The 25,747-nt window shown below is 42.1% G+C and overlaps 2 protein-coding genes across 10 annotated transcripts; one reads left to right on the top strand and one right to left on the bottom strand.

Moving 5' to 3' along the window:
• The first annotated feature begins 582 nt into the window (after positions 1-582).
• Positions 583-11,745, top strand: LOC118390084 (chromatin assembly factor 1 subunit A-like). Of its 3 annotated transcripts, none has more exons than XM_035780298.1 (17): positions 583-724; positions 839-935; positions 3,463-3,513; positions 3,787-4,415; positions 4,572-4,628; positions 4,740-4,984; positions 5,139-5,199; positions 5,327-5,398; positions 6,195-6,412; positions 6,573-6,753; positions 7,297-7,377; positions 7,514-7,618; positions 7,786-8,029; positions 9,947-10,088; positions 10,223-10,535; positions 10,636-10,723; positions 10,845-11,745. In XM_035780298.1, the coding sequence occupies exons 2-17, from the start codon at positions 866-868 to the stop codon at positions 10,958-10,960; spliced, it is 2,673 nt and encodes an 890-aa protein (XP_035636191.1). In that variant the 5' UTR covers positions 583-724; positions 839-865; the 3' UTR covers positions 10,961-11,745. The 3 variants fall into 3 exon arrangements, with proteins under 3 accessions (XP_035636191.1, XP_035636181.1, XP_035636200.1); XM_035780307.1 differs by having other exon boundaries at positions 656-679; XM_035780288.1 differs by having other exon boundaries at positions 606-935.
• Positions 11,746-11,805: 60 nt separating this feature from the next.
• LOC118390095 (UBX domain-containing protein 6-like) lies at positions 11,806-21,071 on the bottom strand. 7 transcript variants are annotated; one of them, XM_035780320.2, is made up of 13 exons: positions 20,948-21,071; positions 20,649-20,759; positions 19,545-19,702; positions 19,338-19,408; positions 18,560-18,682; positions 18,267-18,364; positions 17,887-17,963; positions 17,688-17,771; positions 15,997-16,216; positions 15,703-15,833; positions 15,102-15,197; positions 12,871-13,019; positions 11,806-12,762 (listed from the first exon to the last, which is right to left on the bottom strand). In XM_035780320.2, exons 2-13 carry the CDS (start codon positions 20,729-20,731, stop codon positions 12,655-12,657), a joined length of 1,398 nt encoding a protein of 465 aa, XP_035636213.1. In that variant the 5' UTR covers positions 20,732-20,759; positions 20,948-21,071; the 3' UTR covers positions 11,806-12,654. The 7 variants fall into 7 exon arrangements, 6 of the variants coding, with proteins under 6 accessions (XP_035636213.1, XP_035636222.1, XP_035636231.1 ...); XM_035780329.2 differs by having other exon boundaries at positions 20,963-21,071; XM_035780338.2 differs by having other exon boundaries at positions 17,688-17,769; positions 17,888-17,963; positions 20,649-21,027.
• Positions 21,072-25,747: the final 4,676 nt, after the last annotated feature.

The raw sequence follows: 25,747 nt of genomic DNA, 5'->3' as shown, positions 1-25,747 counted from the left end.
AAACAAACATGACATCAAATTGTATTGGTCACATATTTAGTAGATGTTATTGCAGGTGTAGCGAAATACTTGCGCTTAGGAGCTAGAAGCAGAGCTGCCATATCTGTCAGGCCATCTGTCCAACGTGTGTCTGGTCTACCTCATGTGTCTTCTTGTCAGAGATATTTTGCCTTTTGTATTATTTTTCAGTTATTCTAAATTGTCAACTGTTTTGGCATCATTTTATTTTCCCATTAAAACAATTAACTGACATTCAGACATACATTCTGTTAATTTATTTAATATTGCATGCATGCAAGCTTGTATTTTGATTACTTCACAGTACAATACATCGTTTCTGATTATCAACATGTTTAGAGTATTTACTGGTTAAAACACACTGAGTGACTTTGTCCAATCACGACTTTATTAGAATTTTGTTCCACGACACTATTCAGTGAAATCCAATCACTGATCGTACTCTCTTGAAAACAGAGAAAGCAACCTATCATAAAAGAACAACGTCTCAAAAGAAGGCGTGACTGACAAAATATCCAGAAAAAAACGTCTAGATCCCGCCCTTCGGTCGGGTAGTGATCCAGCGTTCTGGCCAATCAGCAAAGGATTCTGAGGACAGCGACACGCTCCCGCCAAATCTGACTGACGGGCGCGAGGCAGCAACGGGATCCACGCAAAGGGAGTGTGTGGGAAATGCGGCTAGAATAAAATTAACTTAGTCTTAAAAGTAATAGAACCCAGTCATCGTTATATTTGCATGGTATTAGTGTTACTCTGGAAGACCTGTCAATATTGCTACTTCATATGGTTTTGTGTTAATTACAACGCTTTTCCGCACAAGGATATCAAAAGTGAGGGAAGTTCTCGGATGGTGATGCTGGCGGCGGCGGAAGATCCATCCGTGGACGGGCATTTAGCATCCACTCCACGGAGGGGAGGTAGCGACGATATTTTGCTATGTTTTAACCTTCAAATGTTTTGGGCATTTAGTTATCTGAGGTAGCTATATACTGTTTGACTTGCCTTTATATACGACCACATAGCAAGTCAACACTAACTTCTGTCGAGCTAGCCAGTTTAGCTAACTAGCATGCTGTATTTAGCCAGCTAACTACTGTACTAGTAGCATGTTGTAACTAGCTAACCTCAAGTAAGGTTAGTTAGCTAACACTTAGTTGTTATCGTTGGCCAGACTCTCATAACATTCACAAGCTCGTAAGGTTAGTGTAAAGTGAGCTTTCATGTAACGTTAGCTAGCTACCCTTGAAGTTACCTTTATTATTTATTAGTCAGCCAGCTTGGAAGCTAACGTCAGTGATGTGATGAGTTTGTGCTAACCTTACTAGCTTGCTAGACACGCCATTGCCTTCAGCTAGCTAGCGTTAGCTAATATGAACCAAAACACTCAATGATTTCGGTGGTTTTGCTGACCTGCTTGTTGATTGTCAGAATATAACATTTTAATTAGACATCGCGCCACACATTATCGTACTGTTACAAACTTTGCTTGCTAGCTAACCTAACTAACAAGCATGTCTTCTTTTTCTTCTTCTCTCCCCGCGGCGGTATGAGTGTAAAGTTAGCTATAGCCGGGCCTTTGCACTGGGCTCAGATTGATTCACTGAATGGCGGGAGAGCAAAGCTAACACCTCCCAGTAGTTTGCCCAACCACTTGTGCCATCGTCTCGTAACTAATTTTTACACTTGATTAAAAATTATATTTGAACGGCATCGATTGTCCTTTAACTTGGTTGGTGTCAAGTCTAGATAACCTTTGATTGCGCCCTAGTTGACTGACAAGTATTTATTACATATGTACTTGAATAACCTGGATGCAATTTGTCAAACTAACAGTATGAGTAAACTAAGAACAAACGTCAGCTCATAGTAATAATACAGTTGAGTGGGGGATAAAGTAGTTGGTGACTAAGTCATATGTGTAGTGGCTATTCTTGTGGTTGTCCTTTTGATTTTGGACATTTTATAAAGATACTGCACCGAATGCTTTCTTCTAGTAAGTGTTGTGCAACAAAGGGACTGGTAACACGTTTGCAGCTGGAGCCATTGTACTACTGCAATTATTGATAGTGAAGTAAAAGTGCATTGAAAAACAAATCCATCTACACAACAAAAATATAAATGCAACGTTGCACAACACTTTCTGTTGGGCCCATGTTTCATGAGCTGAAATAAAATATCCTCGACATTTTCCATATGCACACATCTTATTTCTCTCAAGTATTGTGCACAAATGTGTTTAACAGCACTGTTAGTGAGCATTTCTCCTTTGCCAATATAATCCATCCACCTGACAGGTGTGGCATTTTAACAGCATGATCATTACACTGGTGCACCTTGTGCTGTGGACAATTAAAAGGGCACTCTAAAATGTGCAGTTTTGTCACACACCACCACAGCTGTCAAGTTTTGATTGAGTGTGCAGCAGGGATGTCCACCAGAGCTGTTACCAGATAATTTTATGTTAGTATCTCTACCATAAGCCGCCTCCAATGTCGTTTTAGAAAATATGTCAGTATGTCGAAATGGCCTCACAACCACAGACCATGTGTAACCACACCAGCCCAGGATGTCCACATCAGGCTTCTTCACCTATGGGATTGTCTGAGACCTGCCACCTGGACAGTTGATGAAACTGGGCTTGCACAACTAAATAATTTCTGCACAAACTGTCTCAGGAAGCTCATATGCGTGCTCATCGTCCTCACCAGGTCTTGACCTGACTGCAGTTTAGCATCGTAACCAACTTCAGTAGGCAAATACTAAACTTTGATGGCCACTGGCATCTTCACGGATGAATCCCAGGTTCATCTGTACCGGGCAGATGGCAAACAGAGTGTATGCCGTTGTGTGGGTGAGCAGTTTGCCGATGTCAACGTTGTGAACAGAGTGCCCCATGGTGGTGGGGGGGTTATGGTATGGGCAGGCACAAGGTACCAACAACAAACACAATTGCATTTTATCAATGGCTATTTGAATGCTGAGATCCTGAGGCCCATTGTCATGCCATTCATCTGCAGCCACCACATGTTTCAGCATGATAATGCACGGCCCCATATCGCAAGTATCTGTACACATCCTGGAAGCTGAAAATGTCCCAGTTCTTCCATGGCCTACATACTTGTTGAGCATGTTTGGGATGCTCTGGATTGACATGTGCGACAGCATGTTCCAGTTCCCGCCAATATCCATATACTGACTAGTTTTCTGATCTACGACCTTACCTTTTTTTAAAGTTATATTTTACCAACAGATCCATGTCTGTATTCCAAATCATGTGAAATCCTAATGAATATATTTAAATTGACTGATTTCATTATGAACTGTAACTCCAGTAAAATCTTTCAAATTGTTGCATTTTATATTTTTGTTCAGAAAATGTTTCATGACAGGAGAATGGTTGTGGTATGTTGTTGTCTCATCTTCCATACCCTGTTTTGGTTACAGGTATGGATGGCAAAGTCAAATCCAGCAATGCTAACAAGAAGCTTGTTCAGGGTAAGTGAATCTGGTCTTTTGAATGCATATTAGATGGTTTTAATTTTCAAAAGGAGACTGATGATACATAATGCTATCAAACTATTTGAAACAATTCAATGACATTCTAATTTAGTAAATTATATTTCAAATTAATCGAATTTGTTGTAATAATTTAGTGTCTTTGCTTTATCACTCAAAGCTATCATTATTGTTTGCCCAAAGATTTGTTAATATAACATAGATTTAGTCCAACTTAAACATCAGTGATGATAAAGGATATTTTCTCCTCAGCTCGTCTTCCATTCAAGCGTCTAAACCCAGAGCCCAAGGACATCAGTGAGCCCAAAAGGACCTGCACCCTTTCCCGGCCTGGGCTCTCAGATGGGGAGAACGAATCCGATTGCTCCCCCCTACCTGTGCGCCATGGACCGGCCCTGGTTAACGGCCGTGGCCCCCTGGATGGATTCATGAGTCGCAGTACCCAAGCGTCCCCTGCCAAAAGCATAGTTATTGATCTCACTGAGGACTCCAATTCAACTGACCTTTTAAAGCAGCAACCTGCGACACCCATTGTTGCCTCGTGTCCTCCGACACCAAACAGCCACCTAAGCAAAACCCTAAGTGCTGTAACAGCCACCAAAACAGATCACACTGCCAAGACAGAGCCCATAGACTACAAGCTGGGGGATGAACAGAAGGATGGGGAGGAGGAGAAGGACAGGGGGGACACTGCATCCATCTCACAGCTAGACACCACACAGGGTTCTGACACAGAAGAGGAGGAGGATGAAGAACAAGAGGAGGCTGATATGTCCAGTCATGGGAATGAGTCCATGCTTTCTCCTTCATCCACCAGCTCTCTGTCAGCGGCCGAGAGCTCCCCAGAGGCTGCTAAGACAGAGAACACTCCTACTGTCACAGTGAGTACAAAATGGCAATTAAATTCAATGAACACTCATTGTCAGCAGTGATTTTTGAATAAATCTACATCAGCAAGCTCCTGTTAACTTTTCAAATCACTATTCTGAAATGAAAAATTATAAATCTAGGTTACCTTTCTTCCTCTCTCTTTACAGGAACCAAATACCACCCCTAAAATAGAGCAGACAACTGTGAAAATAAGATCTTTAAAGGTATAATTAGCGGCAATAAGTCACTTCAGTATTTGGTGTACTTTTGCCTATTTTAACATCTTCATATAGACACTCATCTGAAACGGAATTTGTGCTTTCTTCTCTCCATAGAGTTTGCAGGAGCAAGAGGAGAGGCTACACCAGCGCAAAGAGAGAGAGCGGCAGCGAGAGGAGGCTAAAGACGCTAAAGAGAAGAAGAAAGAGGAGGCTCGCAAACTGAAGGAGGACCGGGAGAAGGAAAGAAAGGAGAAAAAAGAGAAAGAAGAGCGTGAAAAAAGAGATAAAAAGGAGAAAGAGGAAAAGGAAAAAGCAGAGAAATTAAGAGCGAAAGAGGAGCAACGCAAATCAAAGCAAGAGTGAGTGTTGCTTGATCAAAAACCAGCTAGCTACAGATCTGAAATGTCTTGTTACTTTTATATTGACTCTACTAGAAAAATTGATTGAATGTTTTTTTTTTTATTAAAGCAAATGTAATCCTTGCAATTGACATTCACATATAATTTTCCCCAGGGCAAAACTTGAAGAAAAGAGAAAGAAAGAGGAGGAAAAACGGTTGAAAGAAGAGAAGGATGTGAGTTGATCATTTTGTTTCTATTCTCTAAAATTAAATGTAATGTCTGACACTGACATTTTTAAGCTTGACAATTGCCACTTAATTGTAACAGACCTGATAATGCATCTTAACATTTTCTATACAGAGGCTCAAAGCAGAGAAAGCCGAGATCACACGATTTCTACAGAAACCCAAGACTCCCCAGCAGGTCACAAAGGTAAGATTCCTCTGACTGGTTTGAACAAGAAGAAAACAAAATAGAAATCACAAAATGGTGGTGTTCATTTAATGTTATCAGGCTAGTATCAGCTACATTTATGCCTTTACTAGACTATGGGGATATTTTATATATGAATGCTTCCGCTCAGTGTTTGAGATCAATTGACACACTTTACCATGGCACTTTAAGATTTATTTTAAACTGCAAAACCCTTACGCACCACTGTACTTTGTGTACCAGGGTTGGCTGGCCTTCTAGTCACTTGTAGGCTCAGTCACTGGTATACGTTTATTTACAAAGCCATTTTGGGTTTACTACCTTTTTTATTTGTGTATTTTTATTGTTCAGAAATGTGGTGGGTACTCTCTTCGTTCGCTGAACTTTATCCTGCTAACTGTTCCAAATGTCCAAACTGAATTTGGTAAAAGGGCTTTTATGTACTCTGTGCCATCGTCTTGGAACACCTTACAAAATACTTTTAAACTGGAAGAACTTGTCCCGATTGGTGTTTTAAATTCACCGATGAAGGGTTTTGAGGCTGAATCCCTGACCCGTCAATGTTTTTAATTTGCTGTTTTATACTCTTGTGAATTCAATGGTTTTTACTAGATTACTTGTAGTTTTTCATGTCTGTCTGTCCTTTTTTTTTATTTTTTATTATTACTTGGTGCTGCCTATCTTGGCCAGGGCGCTCTTGAAAAAGAGATTTTAATCTCAATGGGCCCTTTCTGGTTAAATAAAGGTTAAATAAAAAAATGTAAAACTTTTCTTACCTTTGCCTCTCCTACTTCAGACCCTTGCGTCTGCCTGTGAAAAGTTTGCCCCGTTTGAGATAAAGGAGCACATGTGTCTGGCGCCGTTGACCCGAGTACAATGTGCGGAGGTGGTCCTGGAGGAACTGGACAGGTATCTGGCTAAACCTGATGGAAGCCTGGATGGCCTGAGTGACTGGACCAGAAATAAGCCCCGCAGATCAGGCCAGACCAAGCCCAGAAGCACATACCCTATGAGGTGAGACCACCACACACCCTTAAAAAAATCTGCGGTGACTTGAATTACTGAAGTCTTGAAATTTTGTGAAACTGAAGAATCAGGGATTCCTAATGGAAAGAAGCCATTTTCTATACTTCCCTATTTTGACGTTGGTCCCCTATTTCTGTTGTCTGCATAGGGAGTGTGTAGCGATGATGGAGGTGGTGGAGGGACCCAAACCGGATGGTGTGCCTGACAGGCAGCACTACGGCCGCATGAAGCTCCTTCAGTTCCGTGAGAACTACCGGCCTGCCTACTGGGGCACGTGGAGAAAAAACAGCCCCCACATCTCCCCTCGCTGCCCTCTCAGACAGGACAAGGTGAGGCTTCCCTCATTCTCTGACCATGATCCTTTTCAATCCTTTCACTTCTTTACTTATTCGTTTCTGCCATATTACAATCGATAGTTACAAATCACGATATATCCATGTTTGACTCAAGATTTAGATTTGTAATTGTTTCTTTTTTTTTTAAATATATTTTTTTACCTTATGTATCGTTAGATAGCGCTAGTCAGATGTACCTGCACAAAAACTCTGGTATTTTATTTTTCATCCTATAGCTTGTTCCCATCTTTTTAAATAATGAGCCAACATGTTTTCAGCACTTACTCCCTGACTGATCGAAACTTGTTTTGTCATGCTCTCTTGTCTCTCTGCAGCAGACATATAGGGCGCAATCATTGAATCGCAATACATATAGAATTGTGATAATCGCAATGCATATCATATCAAAAGTTTTGTGATATCATATCGTGAGGTCCCTGATAATTCCCAGCCCTAACTGGTGGTGATGTCAGGTGTTTTGTGACTTCCATGTTTCATGCGCTTTCTATATAGGACTAAAGTCTGTGTTTCCTCTAGGACCTGTTGGATTATGAGGTGGACAGTGATGAGGAGTGGGAGGAAGAGGAGCCAGGAGAGTCCCTGTCACACAGTGAAGGGGTAGGTCTCTTTTTCAATACACTTCTGTCACAGCTTTTGGTGCTCTGTTGTTCTGTTTGATATCAAGATTAGCTCATTGTTGTAAACTGAATCATTCCAGCTGATTGTGAGGCCCTAAACTGACTTGTTTTTGCAGGAGGATAATGATAATGATGGAGGTGAAAATGATGACGATGATGAAGATGGTTTCTTCGTACCACATGGATACCTATCAGACGGGGAGGGGGCATTGGAGGAAGAGGTACTTTCAATTGCTCTTCATTCCTTATTCATGTCTTTATTTACTGTTCTTTTCCAGTGGACTGGTTTGACTAATGATTGACGTGCTTTACATTAAGGGGTGGAGACATTATCCACGGCTTATTTTTAGCACACTTAATTGCTCCTATACCTGTGGTGTGAATCTAGGAGGGTGGCGACCCAGAGAAGCAGAAGGTGCGTCAGAAGCTGAAGGCCCGGGAGTGGGATGAGCTGATGGCCAAGAAGAAGGTGAAGGTGCTAGAGGCTGTGGTGAGAGGCTGTGTGTGGGAGGGACAGGGTCCCCATCTGGAGCTCTTGCAGCAGTTTGCGGTGTGCCTGCTGGAACCCCTGCCCAAGCCAGAGTCCTCCACCCCAGAGGACAACACACAGAAACTACAAGAAGATGAGCAGCGTGAGTACATTCTTATGCCTGGGGGGAACATCACTCAGGTAAGAGGAGTTCTTTTGTCACTGCAGTATTGTCATTTAGAACCTTTTGGGCCTTAGCCTTGTCACCTCTAAGTGATCATCTGAGTCATGTTTTACTGACTGAACCGTGATGAAATGTAGGTCTTGGTTTGCGTGGAAAAACTGACCGGGTGTGCTTGTCTTTGATATTCTTATCTGAGTTCTTACAGAATGATGAACATTGGTAATTTGGTTGAGCCATGTGCTATTTGAATAGTGTCACTAGCTAGGTTTCCATTCAATTGGCTACAGATTTGGCTATAGATTTTCATACGAATATTCTAAAATATGCATGAAGAAAATGTGCATTTTCCCGCTAGTGGTGTATCCACCAACAACGGACTTGTTGCAGATAAAAAATATGTGCATGATGATGTAGTGCACACAATATACTTTTTTTCGTGTTAGTTTTCATGTACCGAAAACAAATCTAAAGTTCTGTGTGTTTCCATCGCACTTTCAACTCTACTGATAGTTTTGTCACATACTGTTGTGTTAATTAGCAAATGTACGTACTCTGGTCTTGGCACATGTGCTCCGCTCACAGATACACTGCAGGTAGGCAAGTCTACATGATGACTGACATTGTTATTGGAAAGGAGCATCAAGATCACTGTGCGCTTTCACCACTGTGAAGTTCATCAGAACTGATTTAGTTTGTTTCCCAGGTTGTAGTGAGAGGAAAACACACCATATCATCGCGTGACTACAAGTTTACTTCGATATGATGATTGTTATATCAGTATTTTCACATAAAGGCATTTCCACCGCCGTTTCCGCGTAATACATTTTGCAGACAAAAATATCCCCACCATCTGTCCTCTTGGTAACAATCACCAAAACAAAAGCTAGACAATCGGGGAGAATTGAAATCAAATTTGTTATTTATTTTTTACCCTTTTTTCTCCCCAATTTCATGGTATCCAATTGTTTAGTCGCTACTATCTTGTCTCATCGCTATAACTCCCGTACGGGCTCGGGAGGGACGACGGTTGAAAGTCATGCGTTCTCTGATACACAACCCAACTAAGCCACACTGCTTCTTAACACATCCATCCAACCCGGAAGCCAGCTGCACCAATGTGTCAGAGGAAACACCTGGCAACCTTGGTTAGTGCGCACTGCGCCCGGCCCGCCCACAGGAGTCGCTGGTGCGCGATGAGACAGGGATTTCCCTACCGGCCTAACCCGGACGACGCTAGGCCACAGACCTCCCGGTCGCGGCCGGTTACGATAGAGTCTGGGCGCGAACCCAGAGTCTCTGGTAGAACAGCTGGCGCTGCAGTACAGCGCCCTTAACCACTGCGTCACCCAGGAGGCCCTCGATAGATCAATCTTTTTGCAAATTTTGACGGCAAGGAAATATAACCCAATTAAGGTAAAAAAAATCTTTAGTGTGGCCCTCCTGACCTCGTTAAAGACCGAAAGCGGCACCACGGGTCTAAATGAGTTTGACACCCCTGGTCTACACCAAAAATCTATCTTTTGATTGTGGTGATGGATGTAACACCCGAGACTGATATGAGATGTACCTGTAATCATCATGAAGCACTTATTGATAGCTGTCTAGACTGCAAGGGAGACATCTAAACTTAAGACCATTCACAATCACATAAGAGATCTGTATTGTTTTCAGACCAGCTTTATATGCGACATCGACGTCAACTAGTATTTACTGTGCTACAAGTGATTGTGAACTGTCAACACTCTTCATGGCTGACCTGAGTTGCTCAATAGCTGCCTGAGGGAGTATCTGTTCATATTGAATGGCGCCTTCTGCCCAAACCTTGCGTGAATAAGCCTAGATGTAGAATGTGTTTTAAAAAACCTTCCCATCTCCCTTCCCAACCCATATATTCAGTGCTGTTCCAGTTGTTGCCCCTGCTACATGGAAATGTGAACAGTAATAAGGTGATCATCACAGAGTTCCAGGAGTTTTGTCGCCAGCAGTCGACCTCGCCCATCTCCAGCCCTCAGAACTCAGGAGACAACATCCCCACCAGGTGACTTCAAACCTGATTTACTTAACGCTTGCTATGTTACCGAATTAGTCAAGTCATACTAAACTTGTGCAGATGCTTTATAAAAGTATTCATTTTTCATTACTGAAATGGTCTCTCATCTGCTTCTGCTCTAGGGTCCGTCTAAAGCGCCTTATCAAGGGGAATGCTGTGTATGAGAAGCGCTCAGCCTTCAGACGCTGCTGCTGGTACGTCAAATCAGACGTCCTGGCTCGCTTCATCCAGGAGGCCCTCCCTGTACCCTGCCAGTGGAACTACCTCATCTCAGGGACCCATGTGCCCCGTGAAGAGGCCCCAGCGGCCACAGGCTCACAGGGCAACTCCCCAACCACCCCCCAGGCCTCCCACACGCCATCCTCCAACAAGAGGAAGAGTGCCGGCAGCATGTCCATCACCAAGTTCATGAAGAAGGCTGCCGACCCTGAGCAGGTTGGACACGTCTGGTGAAATCTTAATATGAAGTTGCTTTGTTCTGATCCTATTGCTTTGACTGTTATGTCAGATTCTAATGAGTACTCCTTTTTTTCAGGTGGAGGCGATGAAGACAGATGGGTTCCAGGCAGACACAGAGGAAGATGAGGATGAAGCAGACTGCGTCATAATCAGCACACAGAAAGGTCAGTTTCCTGGCATATTGTCTGCCTTTAGACAGGAGTTAAGTGGAATTAAGAGACAGGGTAATAGTTTGTCCTAGATATTTCTAGGGGAGGCATTGACAATGAATGCCTTACTCTGCAGGATCTTCCAGAAAAGATACCTCCCCCAAAGAGAACGAGAGCACAGAACAAATGGACGTGACCCCCTCTGACACAGCTGCACTCTTCTTGCCTCGGGCCACTCCCACCCTGGCCTAAGGACTGCCCCCTGACTCTGGGTGTGTGCGTTTGTCAGAAATATAATCAGGTCTTCAATCAAGATAACACACTGGTAGTGGCACACATGCCACCCACACGGTCTTACAACCCCACTTTGCTCCATTAAGTACCAGACAGTGCCTGTAAAAAGGAAAATGTCTGACAAACTCATTGGTGTATTTTGTTCCAATGTTAAACCATTCATTACTTGGTTCAGTTGGAATGTCAGACATGTTTATATGGATGTCTTTGCTTGGTGAGGAGTTGGATGGCTCAGACAGTCAAGGCTCTTCTACCACAGCTGATTGGGTGGACCAGTGCCCACTGAAGTAGTTGCTGTCTGCTTCACCGTAGGCCCAGTGTAACTTTTATATATGTATTTGTTTAAAAAAAATTAAAATACTTGAACTGGTTGAATTCATTAAAAAATAAATCATTAAATGTACTGCACTTTTATATGCCCTGCCTTATCTGGATGCCTTTATCAACACGCCACCACTCATCCATCCTTTCAAGGAGTACTTCATGTTTAGTTAATGGGTTTCATTCAATATGGCAAGTGCTGTTTTTCAGGCTGCTAACGTAGTGCTAATTGTACTATTCTAAACCTCCATTTGTTTGTTAATAATGGTTGAGGTGGAATAGTAAATGGCTGTCCAATATTAAACTTTGCGGTTTGCCTTACATTTGTGGCAGAGAATGCTCTCCTGTCACAACTGTTGCAGTTTGCAGGTATGATTTAAGGTGTCTCAATTTCTTTAAATAAAGCATTATTTAAAAATGAACATGCTTTGTGCAGCCATTTGCAAATCATGTTTACTTTTTTTATGGGGGATACAGCAATATCTTGATGCAACATTCATCTTTATTACAGGCAGGTTTAAAAGCAACAAAACATGACTGAGCATGACCTTCATTTTCTAGTTATTCTTTAACAAGGTTTAGGAAAATATTTCTTAGTACATTTGCTAATCGCTGCTGTTCATGTCTGGACTGAACTGAAACATTGGAGGTTACGCCTCAACGCACACAGAAGCTGTGAGGAGAGGTAGGTTGTCATTCCAGCCATCACCTGGGATAAGCTGCAGCAAAAAAAAAAATGGTTACTACATACAGTACAAACCAACCAAAATCAGATTCCCATGCTGCTGAAATGAAATATAATAGGAAATGACTCAATTGAATGACTTACAAAACCCTCATTCAATAAAGAAAGCTAACATCAGGAGCTCTGTCCAGTAACCTTCACTTTTAAGGTACTGGTATAGCTTGCTGCTGTAACCTTAGTGTTAGTGAGGTCAAATAGAATATTACAAGTAATCTTAGATAAAATAGCTTAACCAATGTACATTGTGGTCCACAGCTAGTTAGTCTGGATCACAAGAACAGCAACTGAAACCTTAGCACTCGACAACCAGTCTGGTCACCACCACCCATTCGGTCATATGTAAAGCTAGTATTGTATGTCAGTATTTGTTGTGTAAGCAGGATGCGGAGCAGAAGGGTGACACTGGCAACAGGATCTCATACCATGCTGAGCTCTAGGAGTACGGGAGCAATTTCAGATCATCCTACATTCAAGGTACAATACAAAAAACACTGCTTGGCATTATGTTTCCTTTAAAGGATTAGTTGTGTATTTCTACAGCCTTTGAAATGTGGTTTAGGGATGGAGGTGGAGATGCAGGGACAGTTCAGCCAAGGGTTTGAATATTCTTCAGTAGCACTGGCTTGAGGAGAGCGGCAGAAATGTCCGCTTGCACTGCGGCATCCCAAGAAAATGTCAGCAGAACCGCAGGGACCTCCGAGAGAGAGAGGCATTAGTCAGCACCTTTGTACAACAAAAGTAAATTGGTTGCATTGCTTATTTTGCCTGATATTTACATTTCTGAAAAAATGTTACTGCTTACCAGGCTACATTCATTCAGGGCCAACTCTTGGGCCTCCCGGAGTTTGTGTCCTCCTGGCGCCACCAACTCAAAGGGCTGCCAGCCGTCCACCAGGGAGTCCCGCACAAACTGGAAGAGCACAGATACCTTGTCCCAGGCCAGGAAGGTGCCTGAAGGGCAAAATATGTGAAAATGGAGGCACTGTGCTTTTATAGCATTATCCACTAGCGTTGCTGCAGGTAGAAAATTCTACTAAACTATGGAAGTTACATTGTAACGCAGTTTGAGTTTTGTGCAATTAAGGTTCACAGAGCTACGAGTCCTACTGCCAAATTAATCTAAGAATGATTGTCAGATAAGCACCCCAATGCATTTGACTGGTGAATACCTACAGTACACCAGCTGTTGGAAACCCTAAACATTCTTTGCTCAAATGTTTATAGAGTACAAGTAAAAGGTTTGGAAACACCTATTCATTCAAGGGTTTTTCTTTATTTTTACTATTTTCTACATTGTAGAATAATAGTGAAGACATCATAGCTATGAAATAACACACATGGACTGATGTAGTAACCAAAACAGTTAAATCAAAATCTATTTTATATTTGAGATTCTTCAAAGTAGCCACCCTTGGCCTTGACAGCTTTGCATACTCTTGGCATTCTCTCAACCAGCTTCATGAGGAATGCTTTTCCAATAGTCTTGAAGGAGTTCCCACATATGCTGAGCACTTATTGGCTGCTTTTCCTTCACTCTGCAGTTCAACTCATCCCAAACCATTTCAATTGGGTTGAGGTCAGGTGATTGTGGAGGCCAGGTCATCTGATGCAGCTCTCCTTCTTGGTCAAATAGCATTTACACAGCCTGTGGGTTTGTTTTGGGTCATTGTCCTGTTGAAAAACAAATGATAGTCCCACTAAGTGCAAACCAGATGGGATGGTGTATCACTGCTGAATGCTGTTGTAGCCATGCTGGTTAAGTATGGCTTGAATTCTAAATAAACCATTAACGTATCACCAGCAAAGCACCCCCACACCTCCTCAATGCTTCAACAAAAAGTTCAAATTTGGACTCAGACCAAAGGACAGATTTCCACTGGTGTAATCTCCATTGCTCATGTTTCTTGGCACAAGCAAGTCTCTTCTTATTATGTGTCCTTTAGTAGTGGTTTCTTTGCAGCAATTCGACCATGAAGGCCTGATTCACGCAGTCTCCTCTGAATAGATGATGAGATGTGTCTGTTACTTGAACTCTGGAAAGCATTTATTTGGGCTGCAATCTGAGGCTAGTAACTAATGAACTTATCCTCTGCAGCAGAGGTAACTCTGGGTCTTCCTTTCCTGTGCCAGTCCTCAAGAGAGACAGTTTCACCATTGCGTGATGGTTTTTGCAACTGCACTTTTTAATTTTATTTTTATTTAACTAGGCAATTCAGTTAAGAACAAATTATTATTTACAATGATGGCCTAGGAACAGTGGCTTAACTGCCTTGTTCGGGGGCAGAACAACAGATTTTTACCTTGTCAGCTCGGGGATTCGGTCTAGCAACTTTTCGGTTACTGGCCCAACGCTCTTGAAGAAACTTTCAAAGTTACGGAAATGTTCTGGATGGACTGACCTTCATGTCTTAAAGTAATGATAAGACTGTTGTTTCTCTTTGCTTATTTGTGCTGTTCTTGCCATAATATGGACTTGGTCTTTTATCAAATAGGGCCATCTTCTTTATACCACCACTACCTTGTCACAAATGTATTAAGGAAATAAATTCCACAAATTAACAATGCACACCTGTTAATTTAAATGGCTTCCAGGTGACTACCTCATGAGGCTGGTTGAGAGAATGCCAAGAGTGTACAAAGATGTCATCAAGGCAAAGGGTGACTACTTTGAAGAACGTCAAATATAAAAAAATATGTTGATTTAACACTTTTTTAGTTACTACATGATTCCATATGTGTTATGTCATAGTTTTGATGTCTTCACTATTATTCTACAATGTAGAAAATAGTAAAAATAAAGAAAAACCCTTGAATGAGTAGGTGTGTCCAAACTTGACGTACGGTCTATCACAGTGCCATCCGTTTTGTCACCAAAGCACCTTATACCACCCACCACTGCGACCTGTATGCTCTAGTCAGCTGGCCCTCGCTACATATTCGTCGCCAGACCCACTGGCTCCAGGTCATCTATAAGTCTATGCTAGGTAAAGCTACGCCTTATCTCAGCCCACTGGTCACGATAACAACACCCACCCGTAGCACGCGCTCCAGCAGGTATATCTCGCTGGTCATCTCCAAAGCCAACACCTCCTTTGGCCGCCTTTCCTTCCAGTTCTCTGCTGCCAATGACTGGAACGAATTGCAAAAATCGCTGAAGCTGGAGACTTATATTTCCCTCACTAACTTTAAAAATCAGCTATCTGAGCAGCTAACCGATCGCTGCAGCTGTACCTAACTCATCCCCATATTGCTTTTTATTTTATTTTCTGCTCTTTTGCACACCAGTATTTGTACTTGCACATCATCATCTGCACATCTATCACTCCAGTGTTAATTTTCTAAATTGTAATTACTTCGCTACCATGGCCTATTTATTGCCTTACCTCCTCACGCCATTTGCACACTTCTTTTTTTCTATTGTGTTATTGGCTGTACGCTTGTTTATTCCATGTGTAACTCTGTTGTTGTTTGTGTCGCACTGCTTTGCTTTATCTTGGCCAGGTTGCACTTGTAAATAAGAACTTGTTCCCAACTAGCCTACCTGGTTAAATAAAGGGGAAATAAAATATAGATATTTGTTTAACTCTATTTCTGCTTATCACATTAAAGTAGGTGTTTGCTGGCAGATACCGACCCTGCAGTATGTTTCCATCAGGCAGTCGTATTCTCAGCAGGGTGTAGTTGTACTTCCTCCTCTCCCTCTGCTCCTCTCTCTCCCGCATGGCTTTGGTACGCAGCATGGTGTTCTTCTCCACCGCCTCGCTCCTGATTACCACACACAACCACCATAACTTTATCTTACAAACAAAATAGTCATAACTGGAACAAACCACCCAACAATAATACACATGTCATGTGCACTAACAGAGTGTACCTTACACAATAACAAATACAAGTAGTATCAGTGCCATCAGTGAGTTGTCCATACTTTTGCTGCTGCTCCCTCTTGAGCTCCTCTGCAGTGAGGTTGTAGAACTCTGGGGGTAGTTCGAAACGCATGGCGTTGGGGGAGGGTCTGAAGGTCTGGGGCTGGTGGTCCAGCTGGGCTCTGACTGGCTCTCCCCTTTGCAGCCGGTCCATACTCTCCTTCATCACCTCCAGGGCCTCTGGGTCATGCTCCATCAGCACCAGGAACTCTTCACTCTCCTCTGGGAAGGCAAGATGAATCTGCAATTATTATCCCGGGTACCACTTCCAGCAGTGGTTCTCAAATGGTTTTGTATTGGGATCCAAATTGAATCAGGTTGTCTCGATCCAATATTTGCCTCGCTTTTTGTTGTTGATGTCGTCAAAGATGCAATCTGGAAAACTATTTTGATAGTAAATGTAGCAATTATATGACAAGGGAACAAGAGTCCCACTGTTTTCATTGGCAATAATTCCATTTTGCACATACAGTTGAAGTCGGAAGTTTACATACACTTAGGTTGGAGTCATTAAAACGAGTTTTTCAACCACTCCACAAATTTCTTGTTAACAAACTATAGTTTTGGCAAGTCGGTTAGGACATCTACTTTGCGCATGACAAGTAATTTTTCCAAAAATGGTTTACAGACATATTATTTCACTTATAATTCACTGTATCACAATTCCAATGGGTCAGATGAATAATGTTACTGGTTTGAGACCAAAAACCAAATCCGCTAAATAGTGCTGCTAATAACTCTATATTGAAAATACTGTGAGAAATTGTTCAGAGGATAAATTATGAAAATAATTATAGGTTTCTTACATTTTTTTTACCCACTTTCTTCCTGGTTTTAGTTTTGACTAGAGTATAACATACACTACATTACCAAGAGTATGTGGACATCTGACCCAGACCATTATTCCCAGTCCACCAATATTTTACAATTGACACATTCTGTTCGGGCAGGTTGCATTCTCCTGGCATCCGCCAAACCCAGATTTATCCTTCGGGCTGCCAGATGATTAAGCGTGATTCATTACTCCAGAGACAGTGTTTCCACTGCTCCAGAGTCCAATGGCAAGCTTTACACTACTCCAGTCGACACTTGGCATTGCGCATGGTGATCTTAGGCTTGTGTGTGGCTGCTCGGCCATGGAAACCCATTTCATTAACCTCCTGTTGAACAGTTATTGTGCCGACGTTGCTTCCGCAGGCAGTTTGGAACTCAGCAGTGAGTGTTGCAACCAAGGACAGACGATTTTTACGCGCCTCAGCACTCGGTGGTCCCATTCTGTGTGCTTGTGTGGCCTACAACTTCGCGGCTGAGCCATTGTTGTGCCTAAACATTTCCAGTTCACAATAACAGCACTTACAGTTGACCGGGGCAGCTCTAGCAGGGAAGAAATTTGACGAAAGGGAAGGACCTTTTACTGACCATGTTTGTCTATGGAGATTGCATGTATGTGTGCTCGATTTTATACACCCAACAGCAATGGGTGTGGCTGAAATAGTTGAATCCACAAATTTGAAAAGGGTGTCCACATACTTTTGTATATATAGTGTATTTAAATAAAAATACTCAGAGACTCATTTAAAACCTCCCGCGACACACCAGCTGAGAATCGCTGCCCTTTAGTATGCCTCTGCAGAAACATACTAGGCCACACAGACAATAGGATGCACAGATTTTTGCATTTGGATGAGTTTACCCTGTCCCTCCACATCCAGCATGATGCTCTGAAAGCCCACAGCCTGCAAGAACTCCCGACTGCCCTCCACAGTCTTCACCTTCTAAGGAGAGAGAGAGCGAGAGACAGAGAGAGAGAGATCAGACAGGGAAAGAGGTGAATGGACCACACCGACAGAAAACATTGAGTCTCACATTACCCTCCTTATGACTCAAATGTACCTGGAACACCTTGTTACTGAGTTTGATCTTCCTGTACTTCTCCTCTGTGGGGTTCTTACAGATGTTTTCAATGTACCTGACAGGATGGGAGAAAATTATGGGATGTCAGGACACTCATTGCATGAACTCTTGTCAACATGACAATGTAAATCACACATTATAGCAGGGTTTCCCAAACTCGGTCCTGGGCTCCCCCCTGGGTGCACATGTTTTTTGCCCTAGCACTACACAACTGATTCAAAGAATCAAAGCTTGATTATGAATTGGTTATTTGAATCAGCTGTGAAGTGCTAGGGCAAAAACCAAAAACGTACAGTCAGGGGGGCCCCAGGACAGATTTTTAGGAAACCCTGCATTATAGGACAGTTCCATTTCTCACTTGCTTATGATGTCCACTGCAGCCTTGACTTTCTCCCTGTCCTTGTTGAAGGTATGAACCATCATTATGGAAGCCTCCACTGCGTCCTCTTCAAACCGCTGTTGGACAAGAGAAGGTTTATCATGTGTATTCAGTCAGGACCATACTAATGAAAAAGGAGAGTTTGTGACAAATTAGTGTATTTTACATAAATTCTTCATGTCAGTCAAAATCAGATAATGCAATCATGATTATCATACAATCATGACTATCATACAATCATATGACTTTAAAAAGAAGAATCACAGACCTACCATGAAAATGGCCTCTTTAATGTGCACTTCTCTCTCGCTCTTAGTTAAGGTGGCTCCAGTAAGCGGGCAGGTGAAATACACACCTGTTACTGAGAGAAATGCCGGATCCTTAACACTAGAGCCCTGCAAAAGACGACACATACTAGCTATAAATAACAACTCAATAGCAGTAGTGGCACAATAATTTGTATGTGAGCAACAGTAACATGCTGACCACACCGCTCGCGTTGGTAAATAAATGTACACATACATGTTATTCAATCATTGCACCCACACTTGTCGTGCGCTTGTGACGCTTGACTCGCTGCAAGTCCCGCCTCTCCCATCTCCTCATTGGTTTTTAGCAGCATATACCCACATGGGTGATTTTAAGATGAACTGAGGTACACACTCCAGTGCAGTTGGTAGTGGTAATGCACCTTAAAGATGGTTGCTTACTGCCATTTAAGTCAAAAGAAGAAGCCTGAAGGAGGAAAGATTAGTAGAAACTAACTTTACCCTTTTATCTGTGAATAATTGTTATAGTAGAGGACCTTGTACATTTCAGGTAAAATAACAACCCAATGTTAATATCCCAGGACAAATTATCTAGCTAAATGTTTCATGCTTTTCAACCTGTCCCCAAATTAATATAGTCGGTTCAGAGTTTGTTTTGATATTTCAAACTGCGTGTCCTGATCGTATCTGGTGTGGGTGGACAAAATAAAGATGCGTGCGATGAAGTATGCGGTCTGGTCAGCGTGTAAGGGAAAATGTATTCATGTAATGTATTCCTTGCCTCAACAGCTGTTATCTTTTCCTTCTCGGTCGCTGCTACTGCTGCAGCTTCTGCCTCAAGCTCTCTTTTCACTGTGGAGTGATAAATAAATAAAGACCATTAACCCACAACCCAGTTCTCTATTTCTGACTGATGTGAAACACCTGCACGGCTTTGACATCATCAGTCATTCAAGTAGCAGTTCTTGGATGCATAGGAATCGCTCACCCTGGAGCCGGATGGCATCCTGTGAGGTTTGTGCCCGTGGGCGTGGCTGCCCCTCAATCCTGGCCAGAGCTGCAGCCCCTGCCTTCTGAGCTCCTTCAGTGGGAGCAGCATGACGGGGCTTGGCAGGGCCACTGTTCTGCACCACTCGGGGCTTGGAGCTGCAGGGAACAGAAGGGGACATGTTCACCATTTGACTGCACTTACACTGCATGTTGTGATGTATAACGTTACATGGCGTGTTAGCTAAACTCACAAGGGTTTGCATTTAATAGATCAGGCTATGATGATGTAGTCTGGCTGATACCAAACTCAAAGTCCTCCTGACTTCAGAGTCTGGAAAGGCTGTTTTGATTTTATTGGCAGGATGAGTTGATAATGAAGTGGGCTGTGCTTTTACTGTTTGGTTCTCCTCTGGCTCTCTCTCACACCATGTGTCTGTCTTTTACGCCTGCTACATTAGGTTACTCTCAATCAAACACCCACAGAGAGCTGCCCCTTCCATTACATCTGTTACAGTTTCAAATCCAAACGAGAGGTCTCAAACACAGAAATATTATATTTTGTTCAACCCCCGAGGAATTTTTGTTGTTGTTGAGAGACCCAATAAATGCCTCCGCTCAATTACTGTGCGAATATCGCATTAATAAACCGCCTCCTATCCAGACCAGTGAGTCACTGCTCTTCCTCCATAGAGATCCTATTAAAATGGTCCGTGCTACCCGGGATGTCCACATTGAAGTTGACACTCTAAATGGTTAGGATAGGACCGTCCCAAGGATAACGGAGAGCACTGACCCTATTAAATTTTAATTTAATTAACGTTATAAAGTATTACAATTCCTGACTATGTCTTCCTCGCTGTGTGGTGGCGTCAACCAGGCCAATGTAACGATGATGCACCCTGTCCTTAACACTAGAAAAACAAACATCACAGAGCCCATCCAAGTCACGGGGAAGGCAACTCTACAAATCAGACATACCATATATTTGCGGTGTCGATTATATAAACATATTTTCAACAACTAAACTGTCAACAGCATGAGCAAAGCAGCTAACGTTAGCTGGCTCCGTTAGCGTGCTAGCTCACTAGAAAAGTTTGTTTACCTGCCGCCTTCTGCGAGTTTCTTTCCAGGCCCCGCTGACTTGAATTTTATATCTTTCTTTATGTCCTCGAAAAATTTCTTCATTGTTTACTGTTTTTCACAATAAAATAACCTGAAACACAGCACAACTGAATGAGAAAAGCTTAGTATATTCTTTACATCAAAATGCAAGGGTTGTTACCCCAGCCACAAAGTCCTGCTCCGCCTATTTCGACAATGTATTCTTAAATGTGATTTTAAACCTAACATTGAACCATTTTTTAACCTTATTCCTAACCGTAAATTAAGATCAAAACGCACATTTTCTTTTCATACATTTTTACGATATAGCACATTTGGACTTTGTGGCTATGCTATCTAGTGGAAACACCGAAAGAAAGAGGAAACGGGTCTGTCCACGAAGTAGTGATAAATGATGTACAGCGGCCTCTGGTGGTCTGGATGTACAATCATGCGGCTGCGTTCCAATGAAATAAATATGCTTTTCTCAATTGCGTACAAGCAATTTTGGGATCTATGTTGAAATCTATAGCAGAAGAGCAATTATCAAATGCTCAAATACATAAACAGAACTTCTGATCATTTTATTGCCTTTGTACCCGACTTGTATATCTTAGACCATCTTTTACAAAACGTTAAATACAAATGTAATCAGTGAATACAAAATTCAGTGTTTAGCAGGGGCTTTTCTAGGATTTAAAGACATTGGGGGCAGAGCCCAAAGCCAGTAGGGGGGTCTCCTCGGGGAGGAATTTCAACAGCTAAATGCATTAATTTGTTGCACTTTGAGATTAATATTGAGAGATTAGATCTTTTTTTAGGTAACTTGCACCTTCCACAGCAGACACTGCCAGTACTCAATTACATTTCCTACTGTGGATCTCTCTACTCTGGAACACTCTTTACTCTCTACTCTGGAACACATAGCCTACATATACAGGCTATTGCCAAAAACCACTCAACATCAGACAGAGTCTGACCTGTCCAATAAGGCAAAACTGATGAAAGAATCCCACAGTATCCAAACAAACACACACTCTCTCGCTCTCTCTCTCACACACACACACACACACACACACACACACACACACACACACACACACACACACACACACACACACACACACACACACACACACACACACACACACACACACACACACACACACACACACACACACACACACACACAGTGCAGTAATTAGAATCAATAGAGCAGCTTTAAGTGATACAGTCTACTGTGCTCACCCTTCCTCTGCCTCTCTCCATCACTTTCTCTGTGCCGTCTGTTGCTGTCTCTCGTCTCTCTTCTTCTGTTGCTGTCTCTTAGTATTCTATGTTGCTGTCGCTTGTCTACCATCCTCTCTCAATTTGAAGAAAGAAGTTCAACAGCAGGTTGAAACTGAGTGTAAAACATGGTAGTTCTGGATGTTGTTTGAAAGCCTAACACAACAAAATAGACAGCGCTAAGGTGATGATTAATTCAAAACATCCATATGCATATTATAGGTTATGCATACGCATGTGCTTAAGAGCCCAAGCCCGTTTAATTTGTTTTATTTTTTATTATGATTGTTCCATTATACAATACATAGCCTACCATATATTAAGCATTGCAGAAAAACACAAAACAAAACTGATTTTCAAATGTCTTTGGGACATAATTTGTCAGGCCTATGCCCCGAAATAAAACACATTTCAGTCATTGTTTTTGAGTGTGGATTTCATTATTATGCATACTGGGTGGACTGGTTACCTTATGCTTCACTCCAAAATGTCAATCCATGAGTCTGGGAGAGAAAGTATAGACCTAGGCGGTGCTGTTGTTTCATTGATTGTGCAGGGCGGTGTACAGTTAGCCTACAATTAGTGAATATGTATTTGATTTTGAATAGCCAAGTAATAGGGAATTTTTATATTTTCATAATTAATTGGGCGACACATTTCCTTCAGATATACAGAATATCTCACCACCATGCATCTCCTCCGCTCTCTAATTTATTCCTTTCACAAGTGAGCAGAGGGGCAACAGTTTAGTGAATTATGTTCCTTTGTGAAAACATGTTACTATCGATGTTCCCGAACAGATTTCACTTGGTTTCCCAAATTAAACACTGGATAGCTGCAGGAATAGGGTTGGAGAACCCATGGCATACAGAGTTTGGACGGAATATCACCTGTCGTGCAGCGATTCTCAAACAGTGGATGATGCTTGGAGTGAAATAAGTGTTCTTATATTTATTTCTCAGCAGCTCATAATAAGCATATCTCCACTATAAAACGGAAGTAGCCGGCATCATTGACAAACGGACTGGTGGGAAAGCCTACATTTTCAATTTGAGTGTATACAGATGACGTCTTCATTCCCCCTCCCATGTTCCTCTCATTTGATAATGGGCCATTCTAAAACTAAACAAATTGTACATATTTGTAAAGACAAGATTAAATTGAGAATAGTCTGATCATTGAAAATACGATCACTTGATGAGAGAACAGCTTTTGCAGCCTGAGGCAAGGAAAATAGTGCTTTTTTTGCGACTTTCTCAAATCATCAATAGCCTAACCCCTTGATTTTCCCACATTCAGTTATGTTATAGTTATTATAAAATTGATTAAATTGTTTTTTTTCTTCTCAATCTACACACAATAACCCATAATGACAAATCAAAAACAGTTTTTATACATTTTTGCTAATTTAAAAAATAGAACTGAAATATCACATTTTCACAAGAATTCAGACCCTTTACTCAGTACTTTGTTGAAGCACTTTTGGCTGCGATTGTAACCTTGAGTTTTCTACAAGCTTGGCACACCTGTATTTGGGGAGTTTCTCTGATTCTTCTCTGTAGATCCGCTGAAACTCTGTCAGGTTGGATGGGGAGCGTTGCTGCATAGTTTTTTTTCAGGTCTCTCCTGAGAAGCCACTCCTGCTTTGCCTTGGCTGTGTGCTTAGGGCTGTTGTCCTGTTGGTGGTGAAGGTGAACCTTCACCCCAGTCTGAGGTCCTGAGCGCACTGGAGAAGGTTTTCATCAAGGATCTCTCTGTACCTTGCTCCGTCCATCTTAGCCTCAAACCTGACTAGTCTCCCAGTCCCTGCCACTGAAAAACATCCCCACAGCATGATGCTGCCACCACCATTCTTCACTGTAGGGATGGTGCCAGGTTTCCTCCAGACGGGACACTTGGCATTCAGGCCAAAGAGTTCAATCTTGGTTTCATCAGATGACAGAATGTTGTTTGTCATGATCTTTTGGCTAACTCCAAGCAAGCTATCATGTGCCTTTTACTGAGAAGTAGCTTCCGTCTGGTTGGTGGAGTGCTGCAGAGATGGTTGTCATTCTGAAAGGTTCTCTCATCTCCACAGAGGAACTCTAGAGCTGTGTCAGACCAAGGCCCTTCTCCCCCGATTTCTCAGTTTGGCCGGGCAGCCAGCTCTAGGACGAGTCTTGGTGGTTCCAAACTTCCTCCATTTAAGGATGATGGCCTCTGTCTTCTTGGCTTTGGTACTGTTGTGGGAATTCTTACACAGGGACACTTGAAGTCAATCTTAATATGAATCATTGTTTGTCAGCGTGCTGGAGAGGCTCCAACCAACTCAATACACCATAGTACATGTCAATCAGGAGCTCTGCCTGGGAAGTCCCAGCAGTTGTCTTGTTTACATCTTTACATAGACAAGTTATATTTGCATAATCAATTCTGTCAGGACCCGGTTACGAACTCGGGTCTCCGGTGTGAGAAATAGCCACGTAGCAAACTGAGCCACTAATAGTCGGCAGAACCCAGAAGATGAGGCAGACACAGCAGTACTTGAGACAGTGTTTTAATAAAGTAAAAAGAAAAGATCAGGCAAAAAAATAAACCCACAACATCAAAAGTAATTCCAAGAGAAAAAGGTAATCCTCCAAGTCAAAAGGTAATCCTCCAAGTCAAAAGGTAAATCCACAAGGTGGTAGGTACAGCAGAAAAAAGCCTCAAAAGATAGTCAAACGAGAACAAAGTACCACAAGAGAGTCCATCCAACTGGAGCAACAACTGTTCACAGCATCACTGGGGCTGGGTGCTAACATTCAAACACAGAGCAAAGAACTGAGGGAAAACTAAGGGTTCAAATACATTCAAGGGAAATGAGGCACAGGTGCAAATAATAACTGGAAATAAGGGAAAACAAAAGGGTCAAAAAGCACAATGGGGGCATCTAGTGGCCAAAACTGGAACAATCCAGGACAAATCCTGACATAATTCATCGTTACCGTTTTGTTTGATTCATGTGACCGACCAATACTGGTTCATAACCCGTGACAGACCAATATATCACGAGGCTTCTTCATTCTAAGCTGAAATCTTGAAACAGATATATTTTGATCTTAAGAACAAGGTCTGGGCGAACTGCCAAATTGCAGCTACTGATAGTGAGGATTTGTTCAGTCAGCCATTTGCATGAACACATAAATTAGTTCATAGAACAGCACATGAATAGAACACAGAAATGAGTTATAAGAAAAGCATAAACATAAAAATGTCCATTATAGTACAATTCCCCAGATCTGTGCCTCGACACAATCCTGTCTCTGAGCTCTACGGACAATTCCTTCGACCTAATGGCTTGGTTTTTGCTCTGACATGCACTGTCAACTGTGGGACCTTGCATAGACAGGTGTGTGCCTTTCCAAATCATGTCCAATCAATTGAATTTACCACATGTGGACTCCAATAAAGTTGTAGAAACATCTCAAGAATGATCAATGAAAACAGGATGCACCCGATCTCAATTTGAAGTCTCATAGCAAAGGGTCTGAATTCTTACGTAAATAAGGTATTTCTGTTATTTATTTGTAAGAAATTTGCAAACATTTCTAAAAACCAGTTTTCACTTTGTCATTATGTGTAACGATCGTTGTTGGAAGGATGGTCGGACCAAGATGCAGCCATGGGTTAATATTTTTTTATTTATGATAACCAGCACAAAACTAACAAAATGAAACATACAGCTTTGTAGAGCTAAAACAAACAAAGCAACAATACAAAATCAAGATCCCACAAACAACAGGTGGGAAAAGGCTGCCTAAATATGATCCTCAATCAGAGACAACAATAGCC

This window comes from Oncorhynchus keta, chromosome 1, assembly GCF_023373465.1.
Source record: "Oncorhynchus keta strain PuntledgeMale-10-30-2019 chromosome 1, Oket_V2, whole genome shotgun sequence".
Classification (NCBI taxonomy): domain Eukaryota; kingdom Metazoa; phylum Chordata; class Actinopteri; order Salmoniformes; family Salmonidae; genus Oncorhynchus; species Oncorhynchus keta.
This window is presented reverse-complemented; position numbering and strand designations above follow the sequence as displayed.

Coding starts and splice junctions, on each gene's coding strand:
- LOC118390084 (XM_035780288.1), top strand. CDS start 755: ATGGTATTAGTGTTACTCTGGAAGACCTGTCAATATTGCTACTTCATA. Junction 5,399..6,194: donor CTCCCCAGCAGGTCACAAAG/GTAAGATTCCTC, acceptor CTCCTACTTCAG/ACCCTTGCGTCTGCCTGTGA. Junction 6,754..7,296: donor GCCCTCTCAGACAGGACAAG/GTGAGGCTTCCC, acceptor TGTTTCCTCTAG/GACCTGTTGGATTATGAGGT.
- LOC118390095 (XM_035780320.2), bottom strand. CDS start 20,731: ATGAAGAAATTTTTCGAGGACATAAAGAAAGATATAAAATTCAAGTCA. Junction 18,365..18,559: donor TTAAAGAGGCCATTTTCATG/GTAGGTCTGTGA, acceptor CTTGTCCAACAG/CGGTTTGAAGAGGACGCAGT. Junction 17,964..18,266: donor GCAGTGGACATCATAAGCAA/GTGAGAAATGGA, acceptor CCATCCTGTCAG/GTACATTGAAAACATCTGTA.